The 25,663-nt window shown below is 35.8% G+C and overlaps 1 protein-coding gene across 5 annotated transcripts in view; it reads left to right on the top strand.

The window, feature by feature from the left end:
* ACTR3B (actin related protein 3B) overlaps positions 1-25,663 on the top strand; it is a 156,991-nt gene that overhangs the window by 46,267 nt on the left and 85,061 nt on the right. For 3 of the 5 annotated variants that reach the window (XM_037835758.1, XM_037835757.1, XM_037835762.1), the window contains 2 exons: positions 3,832-3,956; positions 11,210-11,320. In XM_037835758.1, the coding sequence (XP_037691686.1) occupies positions 3,832-3,956; positions 11,210-11,320 (236 nt within the window). The remainder of the gene's footprint in view (positions 1-3,831; positions 3,957-11,209; positions 11,321-25,663) is intronic. The other 2 variants (XM_037835760.1, XM_037835759.1) reach the window with 1 other exon arrangement.

Genomic DNA, 25,663 nt, shown 5'->3' with positions numbered 1-25,663 from the left:
AGTACAGCTACCAATTTCAAGAAATTTAACATTGATATAAAGCTTAAAGTGTATATTCCAATTTTTTCATATATTCCCATAATGTCCCTTTTAGCCCTTTCTCCTCTCTTGCTAGATCCCATCCAGGATCATGTATTGCATTTAATTATCACTGTCTCTTTAGTTGCTCTTTCTTATTTTTTTCTAAATTGTGGGAACATTTATGCAACATAAAGTTTCCCATTTCAGCCATTTTTAAGCATACCATTCAGTGGGATTAATCACATTCACAATGTTGCAGTACCCTTATCACCACATCCATTTAGTAACTTACCCATCACCCCAAACCTGCACCCATTATGTGCTGACTTTCCATTCTCCTCCCCTGCCCCTTGCAACCTGTATTCTCTGTCCCTGTGATCCTGCATGTTCTCTGATATTTTCTTTGTAGTTACCTTAGGACTTAAATTTAACGTCCTAAATCTATAACAATTTTGTTTGCTTTGATACCAACTTAACTTCAATAGTATATGCAAACTATATTCCTATATCCCTCTGTACCCCCCCACCTTTATGTAGTTCTTATCACAGATTATGTGTTTATACATTATGTGTTCCAAACCATTGATTTCTCACTACATTTGTGCATTTGTTTTTTAGTTCCTGTAGGAAGTAAAATGTGGAGTTACAAACCAAAAGTACGATATTGGTGTTTATGTTTACCCATGTCGTTACCCTCACTGGAGATCTTTATTTTCTTCCATGTGACTTTGATCTGTTGTCTGTTGTCCTTCTGTTTCAACCTGCAGAACTTGATGTTTGTTTGAGAGAAGTAAGTGGGCAAAATGATGTCTACCCTTGTGTCTTTCTCTTGTTACCTCTTTAGCCAATTACTTTAGGAGACCTCTATGAGAAAGGCTGTGTATTCACTTTTATAGCTTTGTTATAAGAGTGTTCTTCATTTGTACATAGAAATGTTCTTCATTTGTAATAAATTGGGTGTTCCAGATAATCTACTTTAAAAGATAATCAAATATGTTTATTAGTTTATTTTGGAATGATTTTCCAGGTAAATTTACAGTGAACATAGTAACTTCTTATTTGAGAGAATTCTATAGCCTCACTTACCTTGACATCTTTTCATTTGGAAATGACCCTCTAAGGATAAATGAATATGAGTGATAACAGGGCAAAAACAGGCATAACATTTAATATTTTTGTTTGTTTCTATGGCCTCTTTTTTTCACTGTTCAAAATCTAATATGTTTATTACAAGAAAGCAAAAGTCACCTGTAATTCTACTACCCAGGGATAACCATTGTTAATCTTTTGGCTAACCATTTTGTTTTTCTGAATTTACACTGAACACACGTCACTGTTTAAAGTTACCAAAGTGTAGTCAGACTGTACACATTTTTTCTGGAAGGCTACTTAATAACCTTTTTATGGATTTAATGTAGCTTATTTAACAAATTCTTTATTTTAGGTTTGTTAACCTCCCCATGACCCTGCAGTTGGTTGCTATTATAATTAGTTCTATAGAGAGTATCCTTGTGTTTGTATGCTTGTGTGTGTGTGTTTAGATGTGTACACATACCTTTATTTATTCTCTATTTTTTTAAAAGATTAATTTCTAGAAGTAGAATTGCTAGGTAAACACATTTTACGGTAAATAATATATATTTTCCAATTGTTTTTCAGAAAAATTATGTCTAGGTAACTTTAAGGTTCAGCCAGTCACATTTTTGGTCTCCAATTTAGAATATTTAATATTATTTATTGAGTTCTACTCTGTGGCAGGTTCTTGGCTAAGAACTTTGTAAACATTATCTCATTTAATCCTCAGAACCCTGCTAATGTGGTGAACACATTTTAAAGGTGATAATACTGCGGTTCAGTAATAACTTTCCTTGGATCAGCTAACTGGAAAGTGCAGAATCCAGGATTCAAATCTAGGTGTGTGTAACTTGGAAGTCTGGGCTCTTTCCATTTCATGAAGCACTGATGTGGAAAAATAAAGTTGGATGAACTATTTTGAGGGAATTAAATTATATCGGAAACACCAACTCTCCCCTGAAATTCATTCATAAGGAATTTGATGCTTTAATTTTGAGAAATTTTGCCTATTTATTATATTTCTTTCATGCCATAGAGCTATAGTTTCATCAGAATATATTTATGGTATTGAGATTCCATTAGTATATTTATAGAATTAGGTTTATGTAAGAGTTGCTTAAGTACAGTTTGAACATTTTAAAACTCCATAATAAATATTTTAGTGTAATGGAATATTAATTGAACAAATATTTCTCTATTAATGTATCTTCTCTTCATAGCCTGCTTTGGTGCACATTCTGGCTATGTCTCTTAGAAGCTGTGTGACCTTGATTGTTTCTTGAGCTTCTCTCTAAGCTTCCATTTCTGTAACATGGAGATAATAGTATCTAACTTGATGCTATTCTGAGGATTAAATGGAGTAATCTACAAAAGAAAGTACTTAGAGTGCGCAATAAATATAAACTGTTATTATTAGTTATTGATATTATGTGCTTGGCACTAGAGAAACAAAGTAAAAGAATTATGTTATCTAACCTCAAGAATATATGATCTCTAGTTTATGGATGGATGTGTAGAAAAGTAGGGGAAGCAAACAAACAGACAAAGGTACCTACTGTTCTTTTTTACTTCAATTGCTCTTTTTCACTCTAATTATTATTCTTGTTATTTTTGTGTGTGTGCTAATGAAGGTGTCAGGGATTGATTTAGGTGATGAATGTACAACTATGTAATGGTACTGTAAACAATCGAAAGTACAATTTGTTTTGTATGACTGCGTGGTATGTGAATATATCTCAATAAAATGATGATTAAAAAAAAAAAAGAATATATGATCTAGTTGGCAGGTTGTAAATAATTATAATTTATGTGAAAAATGCGTCATTAGTAGTATATGAGGGCCAGTATAAGCATCAAAACATGTCCAAATCTGCCAGGTTCTCAAGCAAGGCTTCAAGGGAAGAAATGAGGTTTGAGTAGAAACCTGAGGGGTGAACTGAGTTTATGGGAGCGCAGAGTGTGACGAGGGATTAGGAATTTAAAGGGAAATTCCTTGAGAAACTTCAACATTTTATTAGATGTTAAATTCTGGAGTGAAGTTTTCATTTGATTATTTACTACATATTCTTTAAGTATCTTTCAAAATATTCAGGGTTAAGACCTTACTGAAATAATGTATCATAAAGCCATTAATATTTGCAACTTCTTATAATACAGTTGTTTGATTGTACTTTTCTTTTTGCAACATACATCAGCCAACAGCCTCTCAGTTTTTCCTTTTAATGGGAAGTCACAGTTTTTTTCTCCTGTAACAAGCCTAAAATATATTTAAAATTTATCTGATGCAAAGGTTTATTTAAATGACTAACATCACATAGGTGTTATTTTTCAATTTACTCTCTTCTCCTTATTTTATTTTTAGTTTTGTCCCCTTCTATATTGTATTTTAAAGTTTGGAACCTACTGATATATAGGTTTCATTTAGTATTTTGAGGGAGTTTTCCAGATGAAACTAAGAAATTTAGTAATGGAGTTTCTGTTAATATTAAAAACAGAGCAGCTAAGTTCCTTTGTACCGTACTAAAAATAATGCTGGAATATAGCAACTTATTTCTGTACTATTTTATGTACTCTTTAGTAGTGTATTTCCTGTGAACAACCTCCTACCACAGATAATATCCTAACAATGAAAACTCACTTGTATATACCGAGGGATTATATTAACCTTTCTTGGTTATTCAAATAAATGTGGATAATGATGCAAATCTTTCTCCTTTTTAAAAATTGTTTTTAAAGGTATTGCCATCAGAGAGTCAGCAAAGGTGGTTGATCAAGCCCAAAGAAGAGTATTGAGGGGAGTTGATGACCTTGACTTTTTCATAGGGGATGAAGCCATAGACAAGCCAACATATGCTACAAAGGTAAAGAAAGTTCTGACAAGAATTTGCTTCTTTTATGTGTATCATCAAGATACAGCAGTAGAATGAATAATGCAAAATGATTATCTAGAAATTATTTTCTGTGAATTGTGGAATGTGTCTTTCCCATTATGTTTGAGTAGTGTTTTGTTGTTGTTTTTGAGTAGAGGTATTTATTTTTATTAGAGAAGTTGTAGGTTTGCAGAAAAATCATGCAGAACATACAGAGTTCCCATGAAACCCTGCTCACACACACAGTTTTCCTTATTAACACTTTGCATTAGTGTGATAGCTATGTTAAAATTGATGAGACAGTATTATTATAATTATGCTATTAACTATAGTCCATAGTTTACATTAGGATTCACTGTTTGTGTTGTATAGTCTTATGGCTTTTTAAAAAAATTGTATTCAACTAACATATATACAATGTAAAAATTCCCCTTTCAACCACATTCAGATATATAATTCAGTGGTGTTAATTAATTCGCAATGTTGTGCTACTGTCACCACTATCCATTATCAAACCTTTTCCATCACACCAAACAGAAACACTGTATCAATTTAGCATTAACTCCGCAGTATCTATCCCTACCCCAGCACCTACTAATCAATATTCTGGTTTCTGACATGATGAATTTGCTTATTCTAGTTATTTCATGTCAGTGAGATCATACAGTATTTGTCCTTTGTCTGGCTTATTTCACTCAATGTGATGTCTTCAAGGCTCATCCATGTTGTCATGTATATCAAATCTGCATTCTTTTTTATGGCTGAATAATATTCTGTGGCATGCATAATACCACATTTTGTTTGTCTCTTTTTCCATTGAAGGACATTTGAGTTGTTTCTACCTTTTGGAAATTGTGAATAATGCCCCTATGAACATCAGTGTGTAAATATCTGTCCCTGCTTTTAGTTCTTTTGGGTATATAGCTAGGAGTGGGATTGCTGGGTCATGTGTTAATTCTATACTTAACATTCTGAAGTACTGCCAAACTGTTTTCCCCATAATCTGCACCATTTTATATTTCACCATTGATGAATGAGTGTTCCTAGTTCACCACATCCTCTCCAACATTTGTTATTTTCTGTTTTCTTAATAGTAGCCATTGTAGTGGGTGTGAAATGTTGTCTCATTATGGATTTGATTTTCATTTTCCTAGTGGCTAATTCTGTTGAGCATCTTTTCATGTGCATATTGTCTATTTGCATATCTTCTTTGGAGAAATGTATATTCATATCCTTTTCCATGTTTAAGTTGGGTTGTTTGTCTTTTTCTTGAGTTGTATGTTTTCTTTACATATTCTGGATATTAAACCTTTATTGGATATGTGTTTTCCAAATATTTTTTTCCTATTCTCTAGGTTGTCTTTTTACATTCATGATGAAGTTCTTTGATGTAAAAAAGTTTTAAAATGTTGATGAAGTCCCATTTATCTATTTTTCTTTTGTTGTTCATGTTTTTGTTTTAAAGTTTAAGAAACCATTGCCTAACACAAATTCCTGAAGATGTTTCCTTATGTTTTCTTCTAGGAGTTTTATAATTCTGGTTCTTATATTTAGGTATTTATTCCATTTTGAGTTAATTTCTGTTTATGGTGTAAGGTAAGGATCCACCTTCATTCTTTTGCTTTTGGATATTTAGTTTTCCCAAAACATTTGTTGAAGAGACTATTCTTTCCCTATTGAGTGGACTTGTCACTCTTGTCTAGAATCAGTTTGCCGTTTATGTGAGAGTCTATTTTTGAAATCTCAATTGATTCCATTCATCTACATGGCTATCCTTGTGCCAGTATCATGCTGTTTTGATTTTTATGGCTTTGTTTTAAGTTTTAAGATCTGGAAATGTAAGTCTTCCAATTTTGTTCTTTTTAAATTTGGTTTTGGCTGTTTGGGGCTCCTTTTATTTCCATGTAAACTTGATTGGCTTTTCCATTTCTACAAAGAAGGCTGTTGGGAATTGTTACTGGGTTTGCTTTGAATTTGTAAATCACATTGGGTAAAATTGACATTGTATTAGTCAGTTTTCTCTAGGAAAATAGAACTGACAGTAGATATCTGTAAATATTACTAGATTTTTATAAGAATCTTAATGATATTTAGTCTTCCAGTTCATGAACATGGAATTGGAATATTCTTCCATTTATTTAGGTCTTCTTTGGTTTCTTTGTGGTTTTCTGTGTGTAAGTCCTTTATACCCTTTGTTGAATTTATTCCTAGATATTTGATTCCTATATCTGCTTTTAAGTGGAATCGGGACTTCATTCCTTTTATGGCTGAATAGTATTCCATTGTATGTATATACCACATTTTATTTATCCATTCATCAGTTGATGGGTACTTGGATTGCTTCCATGTTTGGGCAATAATGAATAATGCTGCTTTGAACAACAGTTTGCAAATATCTGTTCAAGTCCTTGCTTTTAATTCTTTTGGGTATATACTTAGTAGTGGTGGGGTTGCTGGGTCATATACTTAGCTTCCTCAGGAATCACCAAAACCTCTTTCACTGCAACTGTACCATTTTACATTGCCACCAGCAATGAATGAGTGTTCCTATTTTTCCATATCCAGTAGAAGCATTTTTGATGTGGGGATGTGAATAATCAAACCCTGCATGTGGAACTGACTTTGGGAATGCTGGATGGCAGCAAGACATGCTACTGTGGAAAATTGCAGGTTGAGCAATTTACCTATTAAATATGGAAAATCACAGGTTAGTTAATTAATTAAAAAGAAACACTTATTTAACTAGGTATTAACTCTTAAAGAAAATTGTAGCAGTTAGAATTAAGCCTGTATGAGCAAGAATGCCCTTCACATTTATTTTGTTATTAGAGGCTTTTTCAAGGCTTCTCCAGAGAGATGCTTTTGTCAGATTGTCTATAACTATTGCTTAAGCCCATCTTAATTTCCTTCTTATGATGTTAATATGTGTGGACTTAAATAGCAACCTTTGCAGACTTATTGACAATGATAGATGCTTTGGCTCACTCAGCTCTGTCTGCTCACATACTGTGCTCTGCCCCCAACTTTGCAATTTTCTTATTACCAGCATCTATCCACTTTTAAGAACTTAGTTCAAGAGAATTATTTCCTCTGTGAAGCCTTTCCTCAATTCCCTTTCTGCTCCTGGAAGTTGAATTTCTTTCTTTCTTTCTTTTTTTGTTATCTATATACTGTGTATTTACATTAGGCAATTTCATTTGTAGGTTAGTCTCTTAAGTCCAGGAATCTTACATGTTTTCGAATCCCCAAGCCTTATATAAGATTTGACATATAATGTTTATTGAATGAATAAACCCAGATACAAATTAATGCATAGAGCCAAAGAAAGTAGAAGCTGGAAAGCAAATTTATTTATGTCCGTCTCCTCAACTATAAAATGTTTGGGTTTTCTCATTATTTAGTTACTAAAATCTATAGTGTCAGCCTGTGGAAATAGAAGAATTTAATGACCAAGTAAGCAAATGAATGTTATTTATAAATTATTAAACTGTCCATGCAGTCATACAAAACAAATCGTACATTCGATAGTTCACAGTATCATTACATAGTTGTAGATTCATCACCAAAATCAATCCCTGACACCTTCATTACCACACACACACAAATAACAAGGATAATAATTAAAGTGAAAAAGAGCAATTAACATAAAAAAGAACACTGGGTGCCTTTGTCTGTCTGTTTGTTTGTTTGTTTCCTTCCCCTATTTTTCTACTCATCCATCCATAAACTAGACAAAGTGGAGTGTGGTCCTTATGGCTTTCCCAATCCCATTGTCACCCCTCATAAGCTACATTTTTATACAACTGTCTTCGAGATTCATGGGTTCTGGGTTGTAGTTTGATAGTTTCAGGTATCCACCACCAGCTACCCCAATTCTTTAGAACCTAAAAAGGGTTGTCTAAATTGTGCGTAAGAGTGCCCACCAGAGTGACCTCTCGGCTCCTTTTGGAATCTCTCTGCTACTGAAGCTTATTTCATTTCCTTTCACACCCCTCTTTTGGTCAAGAAGATGTTCTCCGTCCCACGATGCCAGGTCTGCATTCCTCTCCGGGAGTCATATTCCACGTTGCCAGGGAGATTCACTCCCCTGGGTGTCTGATCCCACGTAGGGGGGAGGGCAGTGATTTCACCTTTCAAGTCGGCTTAGCCAGAGAGAGAGGGCCACATCTGAGCAACAAAGAGGCATTCGGGAGGAGGCTCTTAGGCACAACCATAGGGAGGCCTAGCCTCTCCTTTGCAGCAACCATCTTCCCAAGGGTAAAACCTATGGTAGAGGGCTCAACCCATCAAACCACCAGTCCCCTATGTCTGTGGTCATGTTAGCAACCATCGAGGTGGGGTAGGCGAATACCCCTGCATTCTCCACAGGCTCCTCAAGGGGGCACTACATCTTTTTTTCCTTGTTTTTCTTTTTTTTTTTTTTTTTAACTTTCCCTTCTTTTTTAAATCAACTGTATGAAAAAAAAGTTAAAAAGAAAACAAACATACAATAAAAGAACATTTCAAAGAGACCATAACAAGGGAGTAAGAAAAAGACAACTAACCTAAGATAACTGCTTAACTTCCAACATGTTCCTACTCTACCCCAAGAAAGTTACCTAATATAGCAGCATTTCTGTGAACTTGTTCCTACTATACCCATCAGAAATTAACAGACCATAGACATTCCTGGGCATTCCCAGAACGTTAAATTTACCCACGATAGCTTATCTGTTCTTACTGGATTATTGTTCCCCCTTCCTTAGTTACTCTCTATCGCTAGTTCCCCTACATTCTACATTATAAACCATTTGTTTTATATTTTTCAAAGTTCACATTAGTGGTACAATATTTGTCTTTTTGTGCCTGGCTTATTTCACTCAGCATTATGTCTTCAAGGTTCATCCATGTTGTCATATGTTTCACGAGATCGTTCCTTCTTACTGCCATGTAGTATTCCATTGTGTGTATATACCACATTTTATGTATCCACTCATCTGTTGAAGGACATTTGGGTTGTTTCCATCTCTTGGCAATTGTGAATAATGCTGCTATGAACTTGGCGTGCAGATATCTGTTCGTGTCACTGCTTTCCGATCTTCCGGGTATATACCGAGAAGTGCAATCGCTGGATCGAACGGTAACTCTATATCTAGTTTTCTAAGGAACTGCCAGACTGACTTCCAGAGTGGCTGAACCATTATACAGTCCCACCAACAATGAATAAGAGTTCCAATTTCTCCACATCCCCTCCAGCATTTGTAGTTTCCTGTTTGTTTGATGGCAGCCATTCGAATTGGTGTTAGATGGTATCTCATTGTGGTCTTAATTTGCATCTCTCTAATAGCTAGTGAAGCTGAACATTTTTTCATGTGTTTCTTGGCCATTTGTATTTCCTCTTCAGAGAACTGTCTTTTCATATGTTTTGCCCATTTTATAATTGGGCTGTCTGTACTATTGTCATTGAGTTGTAGGATTTCTTTATATATGCAAGATATCAGTCTTTTGTCAGATACATGGTTTCCAAAAATTTTTTCCCATTGAGTTGGCTGCCTCTTTACCTTTTTGAGAAATTCCTTTGAGGTGCAGAAACTTCTAAGCTTGAGGAGTTCCCATTTATCTATTTTCTCTTTTGTTGCTTGTGCTTTGGGTGTAAAGTCTAGGAAGTGGCCGCCTAACACAAGGTCTTGAAGATGTTTTCCTACATTATCTTCTAGGAGTTTTATGGTACTTTCTTTGATATTGAGATCTTTGATCCATTTTGAGTTAATTTTTGTATAGGGGGTGAGGTAGGGGTCCTCTTTCATTCTTTTGGATATGGCTATCCAACTCTCCCAGCTCCATTTGTTGAAAAGACCATTATGACTTTGGGGGCCTTATCAAAGATCAGTCAGCCATAGATCTGGGGGTCTATCTCCGAATTCTCAATTTGATTCCATTGATCTATATGTCTATCTTTGTGCCAGTGCCATGCTGTTTTGACAACTGTGGCTTTATAATAAGCTTCAAAGTGAGGGAGTATAAGTCCTCCCACTTCATTTTTCTTTTTTAGAGTGTCTTTAGCAATTCAAGGCATCTTCCCTTTCCAAATAAATTTGATTACTAGCTTTTCCAAGTCTGCAAAGTAGGTTGTTGGAATTTTGATTGGGATTGCATTGAATCTGTAGATGAGTTTGGGTAGAATTGACATCTTAATGACATTTAGCCTTCCTATCCATGAACATGGAATATTTTTCCCTCTTTTAAGGTCCCCTTCTATTTCTTTTAGTAGAGTTATGTAGTTTTCTTTGTATAGGTCTTTTATGTCTTTGTTTAAGTTTATTCCTAGGTGCTTGATTTTTTTAGTTACTTTTCAAAATGGTATCTTTTTCTTGAGTGTCTCTTCAGTTTGTTGATTTCTAGCATATAGAAACATTACTGACTTACGTGCATTAATCTTGTATCCCGCTACTTTACTAAATTTGTTTATTAGCTCTAGTAGCTGTATCGTCGATTTCTCAGGGTTTTCCAGATATAAGATCATATCATCTGTCCATGCAGTTCTCTTATGAGTAAATTCTTTCCTTTGTTAGAACTTCATTTTATTATGTCTGGTGTCTTACAGTGTCTTATTATATTTTTCATTCTACCCATAATTTCTGTCTTACTAATACTTTTTTTTTACAAAGGCATTTATTAAGTGCCTAGGTATTAGAACTATTTATGTGTACTTGTAAGTACTGTTAGGTTTTGTGTATGTTAATTCATTTCAGTATTAGAAAAGTCCTCATTTTACAGACAATGAAATTGAACTACAGGAAGATTTAAGTAATTTACCCACGGCCACTCAGCTAGTCAGTGGCAGAGCTGTATTCAAACCCAGGCAATCAGACTCCAGAGTCTGTACTCTTAACAGCTTTTTCCTGAATTTTTCTTATTGCAAGTGTTCAAAACACATTATTATTCCTTGATGAACTGTCACTTTTTCCTGTACCCATTTTCTCCCCAAAGTGAATAATATGATAGATGAGCTGCACTTTTTCATTTGTTACTCCATTGTTAAAGTGATTTCTCAAATACTTAGATAATGTGACAGAGTAGAATATAAACAACAGTATAACTTAATCTTTCTTTTAAAGTGCCTGTTGTTTCTTTACATGATTTAACTTCATAAAAAGAAGTTTATTTTCTGATAACATATGTTCTTTTTTTTCCCAATACTGTTAAGCTATTACTTTTACTTTGGTGAACTGAAGCTTAACCCATGTTGGTTTCTCTTGGTTCAGTGGCCAATAAGACATGGTATAATTGAAGACTGGGATCTTATGGAAAGGTTCATGGAACAAGTGATTTTTAAATATCTTCGAGCTGAACCTGAGGATCATTATTTTTTAATGGTGAGTACCTGGAACCAGGAGGAATATATCCCTGTAAATTCCAAATGGCTGTAATTTTATACTAATGACATTATTCTTGAAGGAGTTTTTCCCTTTTTTTAAAGGTATTTGTATGAATCTGGGTGCTTTTGTTGCAAGTAACAGAACACTCAACAAAAATGGCCTAAACCACAAGAGGTTTACTGTCCAGTTAGGTAGTTCCAGGGCTGGCTATTTCAGCAGCTCGGAGATATAATCAAGAACCATATATATTTTTTTTTTCCTTGTTTTTTTCTGCCATAGTTAGTGGTTTAGCTGGGTCTTTTAGGTTTCTTCCCTTTAGATTCCAGGATGACTACCAAAGGTCCTAGTACCACCTCTTCGTATATTTGCATTTAGAGGCAGAAGAAGGGAAGATTTTCCTTTCACATCAATTTTCATGAATTCAGAAGCTTTCCAGGCAGATTTGCCTCATCTGCCCATGCCTACCCTGATCACCAGCAAGGGGAATGGAATTGCTTTGACTGGTTTAGGTTAATCACAATTCTTTCCCTGGGGCTGAGGAGGGTTACCTTTCTCTGATCACCAAGACCCTAGGAAGTTAAGTACCCAAACAAAATAAGAGCTCCAGCAACAAGGAAGATGGTAGGAGGAATGGCTTTGGGTAGGAAACCAACCGTGTACTTCATTATTCTTGGAAGTAGCTAGATAACTGTGATTACTTCAGTTTATTATAGCGGAGGAAACCGAGTCAAGATGTAATTTTTCCAGACTTTAAATCTTATTGTAAAATAAGGTTGAGCCAAGTTATGGGTCCTGATTATGGAATTTAATTGATTTTGTTCAAACAAATAAAACATTACAGAGAGATGAGAAAAAATATCTCTTGGTTATGGTATCTATTCTAATTATATTCGCAATTGCATATTTCTGCCCAGGAAATGTTCAAGTTACAATTATTTGCATATAAAAAATTCTTGCTTTAGAGAGAGCAATTTCATGTAACATAAGATGAATATTAAAAGCTACATAATTTATCTTTAGACTTTTTCCATGTAAGTATGTAGTCAAATGTTCCAAGATCCAATTTTATAATTCTTTCTTATGTTATAATATGGAGTGTTCTTTAGGATTGTCTAGTTTAAAATGTTAACTACAAGACTATTAAGTTAGTTAATGGAATCCATGTATTTAACATATTTTAAAGCAAGTCCTTAAAAGTGGTCTGATTTTTTATGTGTGTGTGTGTGCTATATCATCACAACTGGCAATTGCCAAGTATGAGTACTTGTTTTACAGGCTGCTATATGTATTTTTTCCTTCTGTGCATCTACAATGGTTTATGTAAAATAAATGGAGCCAGGAAACTGACAGTGTTTATGAGTGGCTTTGTCTTTATAGCAAAACAAATCACAGATTCCCACCTGTCAGATTTGGCATTTTTCCTTCTCTAGAACATATATAACTACCTGTTGGATAGAATTTTAGGATCAGGCTTTGTGTCTAGCAGCTTCATTCTGTCTGCTTCAGATTGTCTTGCCACTCAGAAGGCTTTCTAATCTTAGGCCCGTGGACCAGATGCAGATACAAAGACACAGCCCACAGGAGATTTTTACTAAAATATTTTTTTTTTTTCTGATTTAGCTGGCATATATAATTTAGTAAGATAAAACCACTTGCCAGGAAGGAATTGGAGGTGTTTGTTCTGCACATGATAAAGCTAAAGACCATTTGTCAAAAATGAGTACCTGCAATGAAAATTCAAAAATAATCAATTTTATTAAATCAAAGGAGAAGGAAATATTGTATTATATATACTGTGCTATGAACTTTGAAAGCCGATTTCATTGCGTGATGTGATTGAGGAAGTGATGAAAATGGTAGTTAAAGAGGAGTAAAAGCAGAATTATGGAGATAGCTGGCCAAGTGAAAGAAATTATTTGAAGACTTTTACTGAATTGCTGTATCAGATAAGGGCTTTTGGCATAGAAGAATCTGAGAGATCCAGATTACGGGTCTCAAAAAGCTCACAAAGTTGTCCTTTCTTACTGCTATGACCAGTCATCTGAACATATTGGGCTTGAAAGTGCAAGGTGGAAATGAGTTCATTACTGCTGAATTTTAGGGGAGGTTCAGAGTCTCAGACTCGTACAACATGTGGTTTGAGCAGATGGCAAATGGAAACCATACACTTTTCTCTAATACTTAATTGCCCAGAGCTCAAAGCACAATCATATATTTTAAAAGGATTCCATTGCTTTTGAGTGGAAATTGTTATAGTTTAAGAAGAGATTTTCAAACTTTTGGATTAATTTTTTGCTGTACAAGAAAGAGCAAGCAGCACATAAATGACCAACAGTGAGAGAGCATGGTGACTTAAAGGAACTAATTAGTTTGGTGTGGCAAGAGAGCCAAGTGAAAGGTGGGGTGTAGCAAGCAATGAAAATGTTGGAAAGCCATTGCGTGGTTGTAAGCACAGGAGCAGCATGATCAGATTTGTATTTTAGGAAGAATAGTTAGGAGGAGGGTAAGACTGGTATCAAAGATTATTTATGATAATCCAAATGGAGATGCTGAGTGCTTGAAATGAGATTGTGGCAATGATAATGTTGAGAAATGTATATAGGAGAGTTACATCTTAGTCGGAGTTGGGTTCTTAAAACTGTGTAAGGTGAAATTATTTGTAGTGAAAATTACCCAAGAAAATCTCTCAGAGTCCATGTAAGAGACCAGCATAACATCTCTCAAAAAATGTAAGAAAACTAACTTTCCTTCAGCATGGAGGAACTTTCTTCCACTTCAGCCAGGAGTAGAAGCACATAACTTTCTACTAGAATTATCCTTAGTCTAGCATATGCTCACACTTGGAGAGTATGTAGAAATTGAAACCTGAGGAAAATCAGATTCATGGAACAAATTTTCGTTAAGGAAAATGGGGACAGAATTGTTTTCCCTGTTTAGTTATTTCTCTTGCTCTCATATTTGGCTTCATTGACCTCGCTTGTACCCTCACAAGCTTATATGCTCTCTCATTTTTTGAAGCACATATAGTTGGTTAGAATAAGTTACATATATATAGCAGAGATTTACAGGAGGTGGAATTGATAGGCCTTAGTGATTAGAATTGGTGGTAGTTAAAAGAGAGGAATCAAGGATGACTCAGATTTTTAGACTGGGCAGTGTGTACCTAGTAATATGATTGGTTGAGATGGGAAACATTAGAAGAAATCGTTTTTTGAGGGAGAATGAAGGAGAGTTTTGTTTTGAACATGCTTAATCTGAGGGTAGCTGTGGGCTCTGCAAGTGAAGAAGACTAATGGAATGTAAAGGGTTTATTATGGTCTAGGAGCTGCTGCAGATATCGATTTAGGTGTCAGCATTTACGTGTTGATTATTGATTGAAGTTAACTCTGATTACCAAAAATAAAATATACCTTCCTTGGTATTTTAGATATGAGTGTATGAATCCAGGATTATCTTGAAATTTCTAGGTAAAGTTCAGGTTCTGTCTGTGAAAGAACTTTATCATGATCCTGGTGAAATTGAAAATTGATAGTCGTTTCCTAGAAGTGATGTAAATCTGAATCAGAATTACTATATGTCCTCACTTACTATGTATAGTTCCCCTTCTGGTTCTTGAGAATAGTTTAGACCTGCTATATCCAATAGAGTAGCCACTTGCCCGTGTGGAGTTGGATGTCCTTAGGGGTGCTAAGTCAGTTACTACTGGCCTGTGTGCTTTCTGCCTTCCAATATATTGTCATTTCCTCTCCTATTCTCCCTGTTCTTGAGGATTTATATTTTTAAAAGGGTTTGTTTATTGCAATTATAGAGGAATTTGAGGATTCAGCAAAATTATGTGTATGCATTCAGTTTGCTGTCTTTATCCAGAAATATGGGTTAGTTTTTATAGAACTCATTAATTACTCCTTTTTTGAATCAATACCAGGTGATATTTTACCATTGTTATGAATATAAATGTCAGTGTTGCTTGCAATCATGTGACATTCCAATCATGTGCTTCAGTATTAAAAAAAAACAAGAAATCTTTGATATCCCCAATTTAGATCTTGTTCTAAATAGTGGTTTGGGAAGTTTTATTTAAATTTGTCTCCTAAAGGAACAATTACTTGTGGTGTCAACATGAAAGAAATGGAGGCTTGAGGAAGAAATGTTTTAAGATTGTTGCTTCTCAGAACCCATGAGAATATAGCCTTAATGGTGCTGAATTTGATTCAAAATCAGAACCCACTTATATTGTAAATATTCCCTTAAATGGAACTACATAGATTTTAATGGAAATTCTTCAAAGATAGTGCATATCATGTTTGGCAGTGTTCTGGTTTGCTAAAGCTGCCGTTATGCAAAATACCAGAAAAGGATTGGCTTTTATAAAGGGGATTTATTAGGTTACAAATTTACAGTTCTAAGGCCATAAATGTGTCCTGACTAAGGTATCAACAAGAGGATATCTTCACTGAAGGAAGGCTGATGGCTTACTGGACACCTCTGTCAGCTGGGAAGGCAAGTGGGTGGTGTCTGCTGGTCCTTTGCTCTTGGGTTGCATTTCAAAATGGCTTTCTCCAAAATGTCTCCGGGCTTCTGTCTCTCCTAGCTTCTCTCTCTCACCTCCTGTGCACACGTGCTTGCTCTCCCAGGGTGTTTCTCTTTAAGCATCTCTTAGCTTCTTCTGGGCAAACTCTGAGCTTCATCTCTTAGCCTAGCATCTTGAAGTGTCCTCTGTCTGCATCTCCAAACGTCCTCTGTCTGCATCTCCCAGCGTCTCCAAGCATCTGTGTCTGTGTTGGCTCTTAGCTTCTCTCCAAAATGTCTCTCTCAGCTTCTCTTGGGGCATTTTGTCCTCCCTACTCTCTGTGTGAACTCTCTTTAAAGGATTCAAGTGATCTAATTAAGACCCACCCTGAATGGGTGGAGCCACACCTCCATGGAGATAATATAATCAGAGTTCTCATCCATAGTTGAGTGGGTCATATCTCCATGGAAACATTCAGTCAAAATGTCTTACCCTTATCAAAAAGATTAATAAGATTGCATTAAAGAAGGTAGCTTTTCTGGGGGATATAATACATCCAAATCGGCACAAGCAGCAAGTAATAGAGGTCTGAAAAACAATAGTTAGAACAAATTGGGGATACTATTATTCTTAAATAAAAGCAGTTTGTAGTAAGGTATTCAATTGCTGGTGTGTCAGCTCCCTTCTGTCATTAGGGATCTGCTGGGGAAGTCATGGGCACACTCAGTGGCCATCTCCCAGCCCTCATCTGCTCCTCTCCTTTTCCCCTCTTGCTTCTTTAAGTGCAGGTGTTTGGTATGTTTCTATTTAACAAGAGATTGTAGGCAACCAGGGGAGCTGTTAAATCTTAACCAGCCACAGCTGCTTGCCAGAGCACACTGTTGCTTATTGGCAGAGTCCCCTCCCCCTGGAGTGTATGAAAGCCAAGCTCTGGGGCAGTGCAGGTGCACTTCATCTCCAGGGTGAAGCGCATGTGTGGCTCTGCCGTCCGCTGATGCTGGCCTGAGTGATTGACCTCCTTGGGGATCCGTCACAGTGGGATCTTTTCCCCTGCTCTTTTGGATAATCTGTTCTGTGTATGTAATACAGTGGTCAGTTGCTGAAAGTTTCTGTTGTGGCCTGAGCCTCTGTTCCCTTGATGTACCATATAGAATTTGCTCCACAGGATCTTTTTACTCTGGTATCATTAGTATATGTAGTTTCCATTCTAAGGATTCCTTATTATCACAAGTTGGCTGCTGCAGTTTCAGTCATCATCACTGTGTTCCAGGAAAAAGGGCTTAAAGGCAGCTACTTGAGTCTACTTTCAACCTTGTGAAGAGGTTTCCTAGAAGCCATATCCATCAACTTTTGCTTGTATTTCATTGGCCAGAACTTATTCACATAGTCTTTCCTATCTACAAGGAAGTCTAGGAAATGCTTTTTGTCTGGCCTTGTTACTACCTCCTAAATAAATCAAGGGTCTGTTAGTGAAGAAAGGGACAATGGATATTGGGTAGGTAACTCACAGTGCCTGCTATAATGTTACTCACAGGACTAAAGTAAGTGGTAAAACAAGAATTCAACTGTTTCACAACTCTGGCTGGATTCTACTTAGTGGAGAGTGTCATCCACAGTAGGGAATCAATGGATCAGAGAAAGGCTTTGCCAAGATGTGTTGCCTTCTTGCTTCTGTTAAGTTTCTTTGTCTGTGGGTAAATAGTTCAGAAGTTATATTAGGAGTTTGTGTGGTCTTTTCCCATAGGCTATAATCCAGTGAAATGTTGCAGGGTTTAGCACCACTGGAAAGATTCTTTTTTCCTAATTATAATAGTACTGTCGGTATGATATAGAAAATTTGAGATACCTATGGGACTTTTCATAATCCTATCACATGGACATATTTATTGTTAATATGTATTATATTTTCATTTAATCTTTTCATCCATGTTTTATATGATTTTACTCTCAGTATTGTATTGCTCCCCTACCTCCCACCATTTTCCTACACAACTTCCATAGCCCTCATTTTAATGGCTATATGATAATTTATCCAGTGGATATTTCCTGTTTAGCAGTTGCATTATTTTTAGATGTTTACTTTTGCTTCCCGTTTTTTGGTTTTATAAGAAATGATGCAAAGTATTCCTTGTTCATGCAGTTTTTTTCTATACTTAGAGCCTTTTTTTATTTAAAAAAGAACTACCAATGTTTATAGCATTCAGAAGTGTTAATTTTATGACTCTTTATGCACAGTGTACTGTTTTACACTGCCATCAGCAATGTACAAGAGGGCCACTTTTATTTGTACCCTTGTCAGTATTGATTATCATTTTTAATGATTTAATGGATTAAAAATTTCACCTTATGTTTTCGATTTGCATTTTTGATAACCTTGACCTTAAACATTTTCCACACATTTATTATTTGTTTTTCTTCTTTTGCGATTTACTTATTCATGGCCTGTGCTCTTTTGCATACCAATGTTTTAATGTTGTTTCTTATTGCTTTGATTTGAATAAGCTCTTTGGATGAACTCTTTTATATAATTAAGATAGAAAACATTTATTTGTCATATTTGCAGCAGCAGATTTTTTCTCAGTTGCTATTCTGCCTTTCTCTTTGGTCATTTTTTGGGCATCTGTAACTTTAAAATTTAACATGGCAAAATCTGTTTTCTTTTGATGTTTATAGTTAATCTTTATTCGGGATTTATTCGGAACATTATTTGACATTTAACTTAAACCTAGAAAGAATCCAAAGAGCGAGGGTTAATCTAATTGTTGTTGGTAATGGCATGCTACAGGTTCACTTTTTGCTTTACCCTTAGATCCAGCTTTTTATTCTGCTTTGTGAATTCAGACCAGTCGGTAGCTCTTAGCTGTGAGGCAAGAAACTTTCCCTGACTATACTTGGAACTTTTTACACCTTTTAAACCTTTCTCTGTTGATACTTTTCCCTCCTTTACCCGGTTTAAATGTCTTGTTTGTAAAATTAACTCTTTATTATTGTGCTTGGCTTTTTATTCAAGGTGAGAAAAAACTTTGTCTCTTTAGTTAATATATTTTATTTCTTCTGGTATGATATACATTACTGATAATAATTGTAGTTGGTATTTATTGAGCACTTCCTATGTGCCTGTTCTAAGTATTTATGAGTATTAACTCATTTATTTAATCCCCATGGACATCCCTCTAAGGTAGATACTGTTATTACGCCCATTTTTCAGATGGATAGGATGTACTTTAAGAGACCAATTGTAATCAGTATTGTTGAAATCTGTAAGGATGACTTTGGGGCCTACAATGAAAGGAATCTAAAATATTCACTAAATTTGTAGCAGTATGCTGGGCACTGACCGGTATTGACAAATTTTATCTTCTCAACCCCTTGAGTGGGGCGTAGTAAAATAAATATGTTGTTGATTAACTTTTAGATCCCTTATTTACAATATGCTTTTGAGTATGACTTCATTATTTTTTCTTCTGAGTTTTAAGATTTGCCGTCTCTCTCCCTAACAGGGAATATATTGATTTTAATTAAATGACAATAATTTACTTGGGCCTGTGTATTTGAGTTTTGTATCGGTTGCTAAACAAGAGTCTCAGCTAAAGCACCAGGCTAGGTGATAGCCACATTTGTGTGTTTTTTTAAGTAGGTAATACATTGTTTGGTTTCCTCCTGGCTAAAACAGATACCATGCAATGGGTTGGATTAAACAATGGGAATTTATTGGCATGCGGTTTTGAGGCTAGGAGAAGTCCAAAATCAAGGTGTCATCAAAGCGATGCTTTCTCCCAAAAAGACTGTGGTATTCTAGGGCTGGCTGCTGATAATAATTGGTCCTTGCTTTTTTTGTCACATGGCTACATATGGTGGCCTCTCCTAGCTTCTCCCTTATCTTGCAGATTCCTTTGGCATTCAGATTCTGCATGCTTCCTCTGGCCTTCTCTCTTTCTCTGTGACCTTCCCTTTAAGACCTCAGTAATACGATTAACACCCATCCTGACTCAGCTGGCTATACCTTAACCAAAGTGTCATCAAAAGATCCTATTTACAAGAGTTCACACCCATAAGAATGGATTAAGTTTAAGAATGTGTTTTTCTGAGGTACATGGCTCCAAAACATCACATACATACACATGGCACAGAATTAAAGGGATTCAAAAGGATTTACAGTGAAAGTTTGCCTCCCTCCTACCTCCCAGACCCTCTTCCTAGAGGCATCTACTGTTACCAGTTAATTGCTTATGTTTCCAGAGGTATGGGTTATATATAAACTTTACTTTTATACAAATGGTAACAAAATTAAAATATTTTAAAAATATTTTCAGTAAATGTTAAAAATAGTTTATTAAAATTGATAACAAAAGAATAAGAATGTATATAGAATAGAGACCCTTTTCTCTTTTTCATTTAACAGTATATCAAAGAGATTGTTTCATAGCAGCACATAGAGAGCAGCCTTATCCTTTATATGTTATAAATATAGCATGATTTATTCCGTTACTTTAATGGTGGGCATTTAGGTTGTTTCTCATCTTTTAACACTTACAAACAGCGCTGACTTTTAAAAAAAAATTTTTTTAATTGAGATTGTTCAGATACCATACAACTATCCAAAGATCCAAAGTGTACAACCAGTTGCCCATGGCCTCACCATACAGATTTGCATCCATCAACATAATTTTTTTTTTCAATATTTAGAACATTTTCACTATTGCAGAAGAGAAATAGAGACAAAAAAAAGGAAACTCAGATCCTCCCATACCTCTAACCATGTCCCCCTCCATTATTGATTCTTAGTTTTGGTATAGTACATTTGTTACTGTTGATGAAAGAATGTTAAAATACTATTAACTGTAGTATATAGTTTGCAATAGGTATATATTTTTTCCCTATATGCCTCTCTATTATTAACTTCTAGTTATAGTTCGTGACATACATTTGTTCTAGTTCATGAGAGAGATTTCTAGTATTTGTACAGTTAATCACAGATGTTGTCCACCACAAGATTCACTGTTTTATACATTCCCATCTTTTAACCTCCACCTTTCCTTTTGGTGACATGCATGACTCTGAGCTTACCCTTTCCACCACCTTCACACACCTTTCTGTGCTGTTAGTTATTCTCACAACATGCTACCATCACCCCTATTTCCAAACATTTAAGTTCACCCTAGTTACCCATTCTGCTCATAATAAGCAACCACTCCCCATTCTTTAGCCTCATTTCTATATCCTAGTAACTTATATTTCATGTCTATGAGTTTACATATTATAATTAGTTCATATCAGTGAGACCCTGCAATATTTGCCTTTGTGTGTCTGCCTTATTTCACACAATATAGTGCCCTCAGGGTTTCTTTATCAACCCATTTCTTTTAAGATGGTTTTGTTCACACACTATTCATTCCGTCTTAAGTAAACAGTCGTTGGTTCCCCGTATAGTCATGTATTTATGTATTGAGCACCATCGCCACTCTCTGTTTAGGGACATCTCCATTTCTTCCACACAGACAGAGGAAGAGTCAAAGAAGGCAGAAAGGCAAAAGAAAAAGAAAAGAGAAAGAGAGAAAAACAAACAAACAAAAAACTTGATAGCTAGAAAGTGACAAAAGGAAAGATAGCATTAACCTAAAGTAGAATAAAGAGTCAGACAACATCACCAATGCCTGGAGTCCCATACCCTTCCCCTATTCCCCCTCCCCCCATATGCATTTGGCTTTGGTATATTGCCTTTGTTATATTAAAGGAAGCATAATACAATGTTTCTGTTAATTCTAGCCTCTAGTTCCCATTGATTGTATTTTCCCCCCAATCCCACCCTCTTTTTAACACCTTGCAATGTTGACCTTCATTTGTTCTACCTCATGAAAAAACATATTTGTACCTTTTATTACAATTGCTGCACACCCTAGGTTTCCCTGAGTTACACTGTTCCAGTCTTTATCGTTTGTCTTGTGTTCTGGTGTCCCACATGGTTCCAGCCTTCCTCTTTCAATCATATTCACAGTCATCTTTGTTCAGTGTACTTACATTGCTGTGCTACTATCTCCCAAAATTGTTTCCAAACCTCTCACTCCTGTCTTTTCCTTTCTGTCTGCAGTGCTTCCTTTAGTGTTTCCTGTAGAGCAGGTATCTTGTTCACAAACTCTGTCATTGTCTGTTTGTCAGAGAATATTTTAAGCTCTCCCTCATATCTGAAGGATAGCTTTGCTGGATATAGGATTCTTGGTTGGTGGTTTTTCTCTTTCAGTATCTTAAATACATCACCCCACTTCCTTCTTGCCTCCATGGTTTTTATTGAGAAATCCAGATATAGTCTTATCAAGTTTCCTTTGTATGTGATAGATCGCTTGTGTCTTGCTGTTTCAGGATTCCCTCTTTATCTTTGATGTTTGATAATCTGATTATTAAGTGTCTTGGTGTAGGCCTATTCAGATCTATTCTGTTTGGGATATGCTGCACTTGTTGGATCTGTAATTTTATGTCTTTCATATGAGATGGGAAGTTTTCATTGATTATTTCTTCTATTGCTTCTGCCGCTTTTCCCTTCTCTTCTCCTTCTGGGACACCAATGACATGTAAATTGTTCCTTTTCATTTTGTCTTTAAGTTCCTGGTGACATTGCTAGTATTTTTGCATTCTTTTCTCTATCCTTTCTTTTGTGTGTAGGCTTTCAGGTGCCTTGTTCTCCAGTTCCTGAGTGTTTTCTTCTGTCTCTTGAGATCTCCTGTTGTATGTTTCCAGTATGTCTTTTATCTGTTGTGTTGTGCCTTTCATTTCCATGGATTCCACCAGTTGGTTTTTTGAACTTTCAATTTCTACCTTATATACGTCCTGTGTTTTCATTATATGGTTCAGCTCTTTCACCATAGCTTCCCTAAACTTTTTGAATTGACTTATTATTAGTTGTTTCAATTCCTGCATCACAGTTGAAGTGCAAGTTTGTTTTCCTGACTGGGCTATAACCTCATTTTTCTTAGTGTAGGTTGTAGTTTTCTGTTGTCTAAGCATGGTTTCCTTGGTTACCCCAGTCAGGTCTCCCCAGACCAGAATGGGCTTAGGTCCCAGAAGGAAGAAATATTCAGTATCTGGTTTCCCTGAGGGTGTGTCTTAGAAAATTGGTACACCCTGTGATGCCTCCAGTCACTGTGCGTTTCTGCCCAGCAGGTGGTGCCTGTTAGTCTGTAATTCTTGACTGGTGTAAGGAGGTGTGGCTGTTTTTCCCCAAGTTCTGAATGGAAGGCGGGTAGTAAAGCTGGGCCCCACCCTTTTCCTCTTAGAGAAGATAGACCCCCCTAGGGGGAGGTCATTAGCATTTCAGTGGTCTCTCTCTGCCTCTGCTATACCCTTGTCTGGGTCACAGCACTGGGAACTGAAAATGGCTGAGGCTTTCTCCACTGAGCCAAAAAAGGAACAGAGAGTTCCCTTCAGAGCTAGTCCCAGTCGACCCTCTGGCTCTCCAAGGTCAGTCATCACCCAAAGCCTCTGTCTGCTTGTTGGGGATTTGTAGCTTGTAGTGAGCAGTTCATACTCGCTAATTAAAACCCCAGTTGGAGCTCAGCTGAGCTATATTTGCTTGCTGGGAGAGAGCTTCTTTCTGGCACCACGAGGCTTTGCAGCTCAGGCTGTGGGGGGAGGGGTCTCCTGATTTGGATCCGTGGTTTTTACTTACAGATTTTATGTGGTGATCTCGGGCATTCCTCCCAATTCAGGTTGGTGTATGATGAGTGGATGGTCACGTTTGTCCCCCTGCTGTTATTCCAGATTATTTACTAGTTGTTTCTGTTTTTTTTCAGTTGTTGCCAGGGGACTAACTTAGCTTCCTTCCACTCTTCTCTATGCCGCCATCTTAGACCTCTGTTACTCCAGTGCTGGCTTTTGGCCTTTTTGAACTACTTTGGTTTAAATGGATCTCTTGCCTATAGAATATAATTTGGTTTTGTTTTATGATCTTAACTGAGAAGCTTTTTCTTTTAATAGGAGTCTCCCATTTATATTTGTTGATAATTTTAATAACAACTCACTTTTTAATAACCCTAAATAATACCTGAATCCCTATCTGAGACTATAAAAGTTTCACTCACTAAATCTATTCTTCAGAAACGTAAATCTCCACAGAATTCTTATGCCAGCTAAGTCCCAAAACCCAGAGGCAGTAGCCTCTTCAAGAACATCAACCAGATGTGTCCCCTTTTCCTGTAATGTCAACACCCCTTTTCAACATGAACAGGTTAGGGTGGTCATTGTCTAGACATCCCTGAAGATCAGGAAAGTGACTAAATGAGAGGAAGGGGTAGCAACAGACAAGATGGAATTTAACAAAGGATTATGAATACTGAATCTCTATATAATTTTCTTTTTCTTAGTTGCTAGGGTACTAGAATAACTAGAAGGAAAGAAGTGCAGTGGTGAAACTGTAATCCATAGCATTCTTTGAAATTTACTCTATACTAATTGTTAAATTATAATTTGAAAGTTATCACCTTTTTGTTTATATGTTATATTTCACAATAAGGAAATAACTGAAACTATGGTGTTGTAACTCATAACATTTTTGGAAATTTCCTATATAACTACTTTTTAAATCGTACTTAGATATTATCTTTTGGCATATATGTTATATTTCACCATAAGGAAATAACAGAAACTGTGGAACTCTAACCATAATTGCTCTCTAACTACTTGTTAAATCGTACTTTGGAAAGTTATCACTTAAAAAAGTAATAACTCACTTTTATTAGGTACATAATGTGTGCTAGGTACTGCTGTAAACACTTTACTTATACCTCATTTAACCTTTACTACTGGATGAGGTAGGAACCATTTTGCTGATGACGAAGCAAAGGCATAGAGTGATGAAATAATTTCCCAAATTTACTAAAATGGAAGGGTGGGATTTGAGCCTAACCTTATTTTTAACTGTGCTGGTAGGGTGTGCTCTTACATGACAGATACATTTGGTCTTAGGTCCCATATTTTATTTTGCTATACTTTGTTTTTAATGTGTTTTATTTTTGTATTAAATTTTTTAACTACAAGTTTTAATTTTTTTCCTTGCCCTTATTTGGTGTGTGTTTTTTCTAATAATTTGGAAAGTTTGTTGTTTGTTTCTACTTATTTTATTGTAGCAATAATTTTATGTGTTTATCCCTAGATTTGTTCTGGCATGGTAAATACTTCTTACTGTGATCAGTGATCAAATTGGTATATGTCCCCATATTCTTCCTTCCCTCCACCTGCCTTTGATTGATTTGTTACTAAATCTAGTTATTCTAATATATGTGAATGACTATATGTATATTAATGACTCTGATTCTTGATCAACTTTAGACAGTATCTTTCGATTCCATGGTAGGAGGAGATCAGTGTCTTTAAACTCTCTCCCTCTCCACTTATACCTCCAACTTGATATTATTTCCACTTTTATAATTCCTAAAGTTTACATTCTGATCTATAATTTCCACAAAAGAAAACCTTTAGTCCCTACACCCTAAATGGATTCATTGCTCACTGTTAGTCTTTTTTTAAACACAATTTTATTGCGATACATTCACACAACATAGAAACCAAGAAAGGATTTACTCTTGTTTTGCTTTTCATTGAAGAACTATTTAATCTGTCCTCACTTAAACTTGGTTGAATTTTCATTGCGCTTGGCAGCTTGCTTCAAGTATATTGAGTTTCGGGGTATTGGTGTTTTGTTGTGTTATGGAATATAGAGTTTCCTTATCTTTACTAGTTTTCCTTCTTGTTTTGGGGTGGTTAATAAGAGCAGAAGTGTTCAGTGACAGCTTTATTTTGCCATCTTAAAACTTTAAGACCCCAGTCAGATTTCTTTAATT

The sequence above is a fragment of the Choloepus didactylus genome, chromosome 5 (assembly GCF_015220235.1).
Source record: "Choloepus didactylus isolate mChoDid1 chromosome 5, mChoDid1.pri, whole genome shotgun sequence".
NCBI lineage: Eukaryota > Metazoa > Chordata > Mammalia > Pilosa > Megalonychidae > Choloepus > Choloepus didactylus.
Note: the sequence above shows the minus strand (reverse complement) of the source record. Positions and strands in the feature narration are given on the sequence as shown.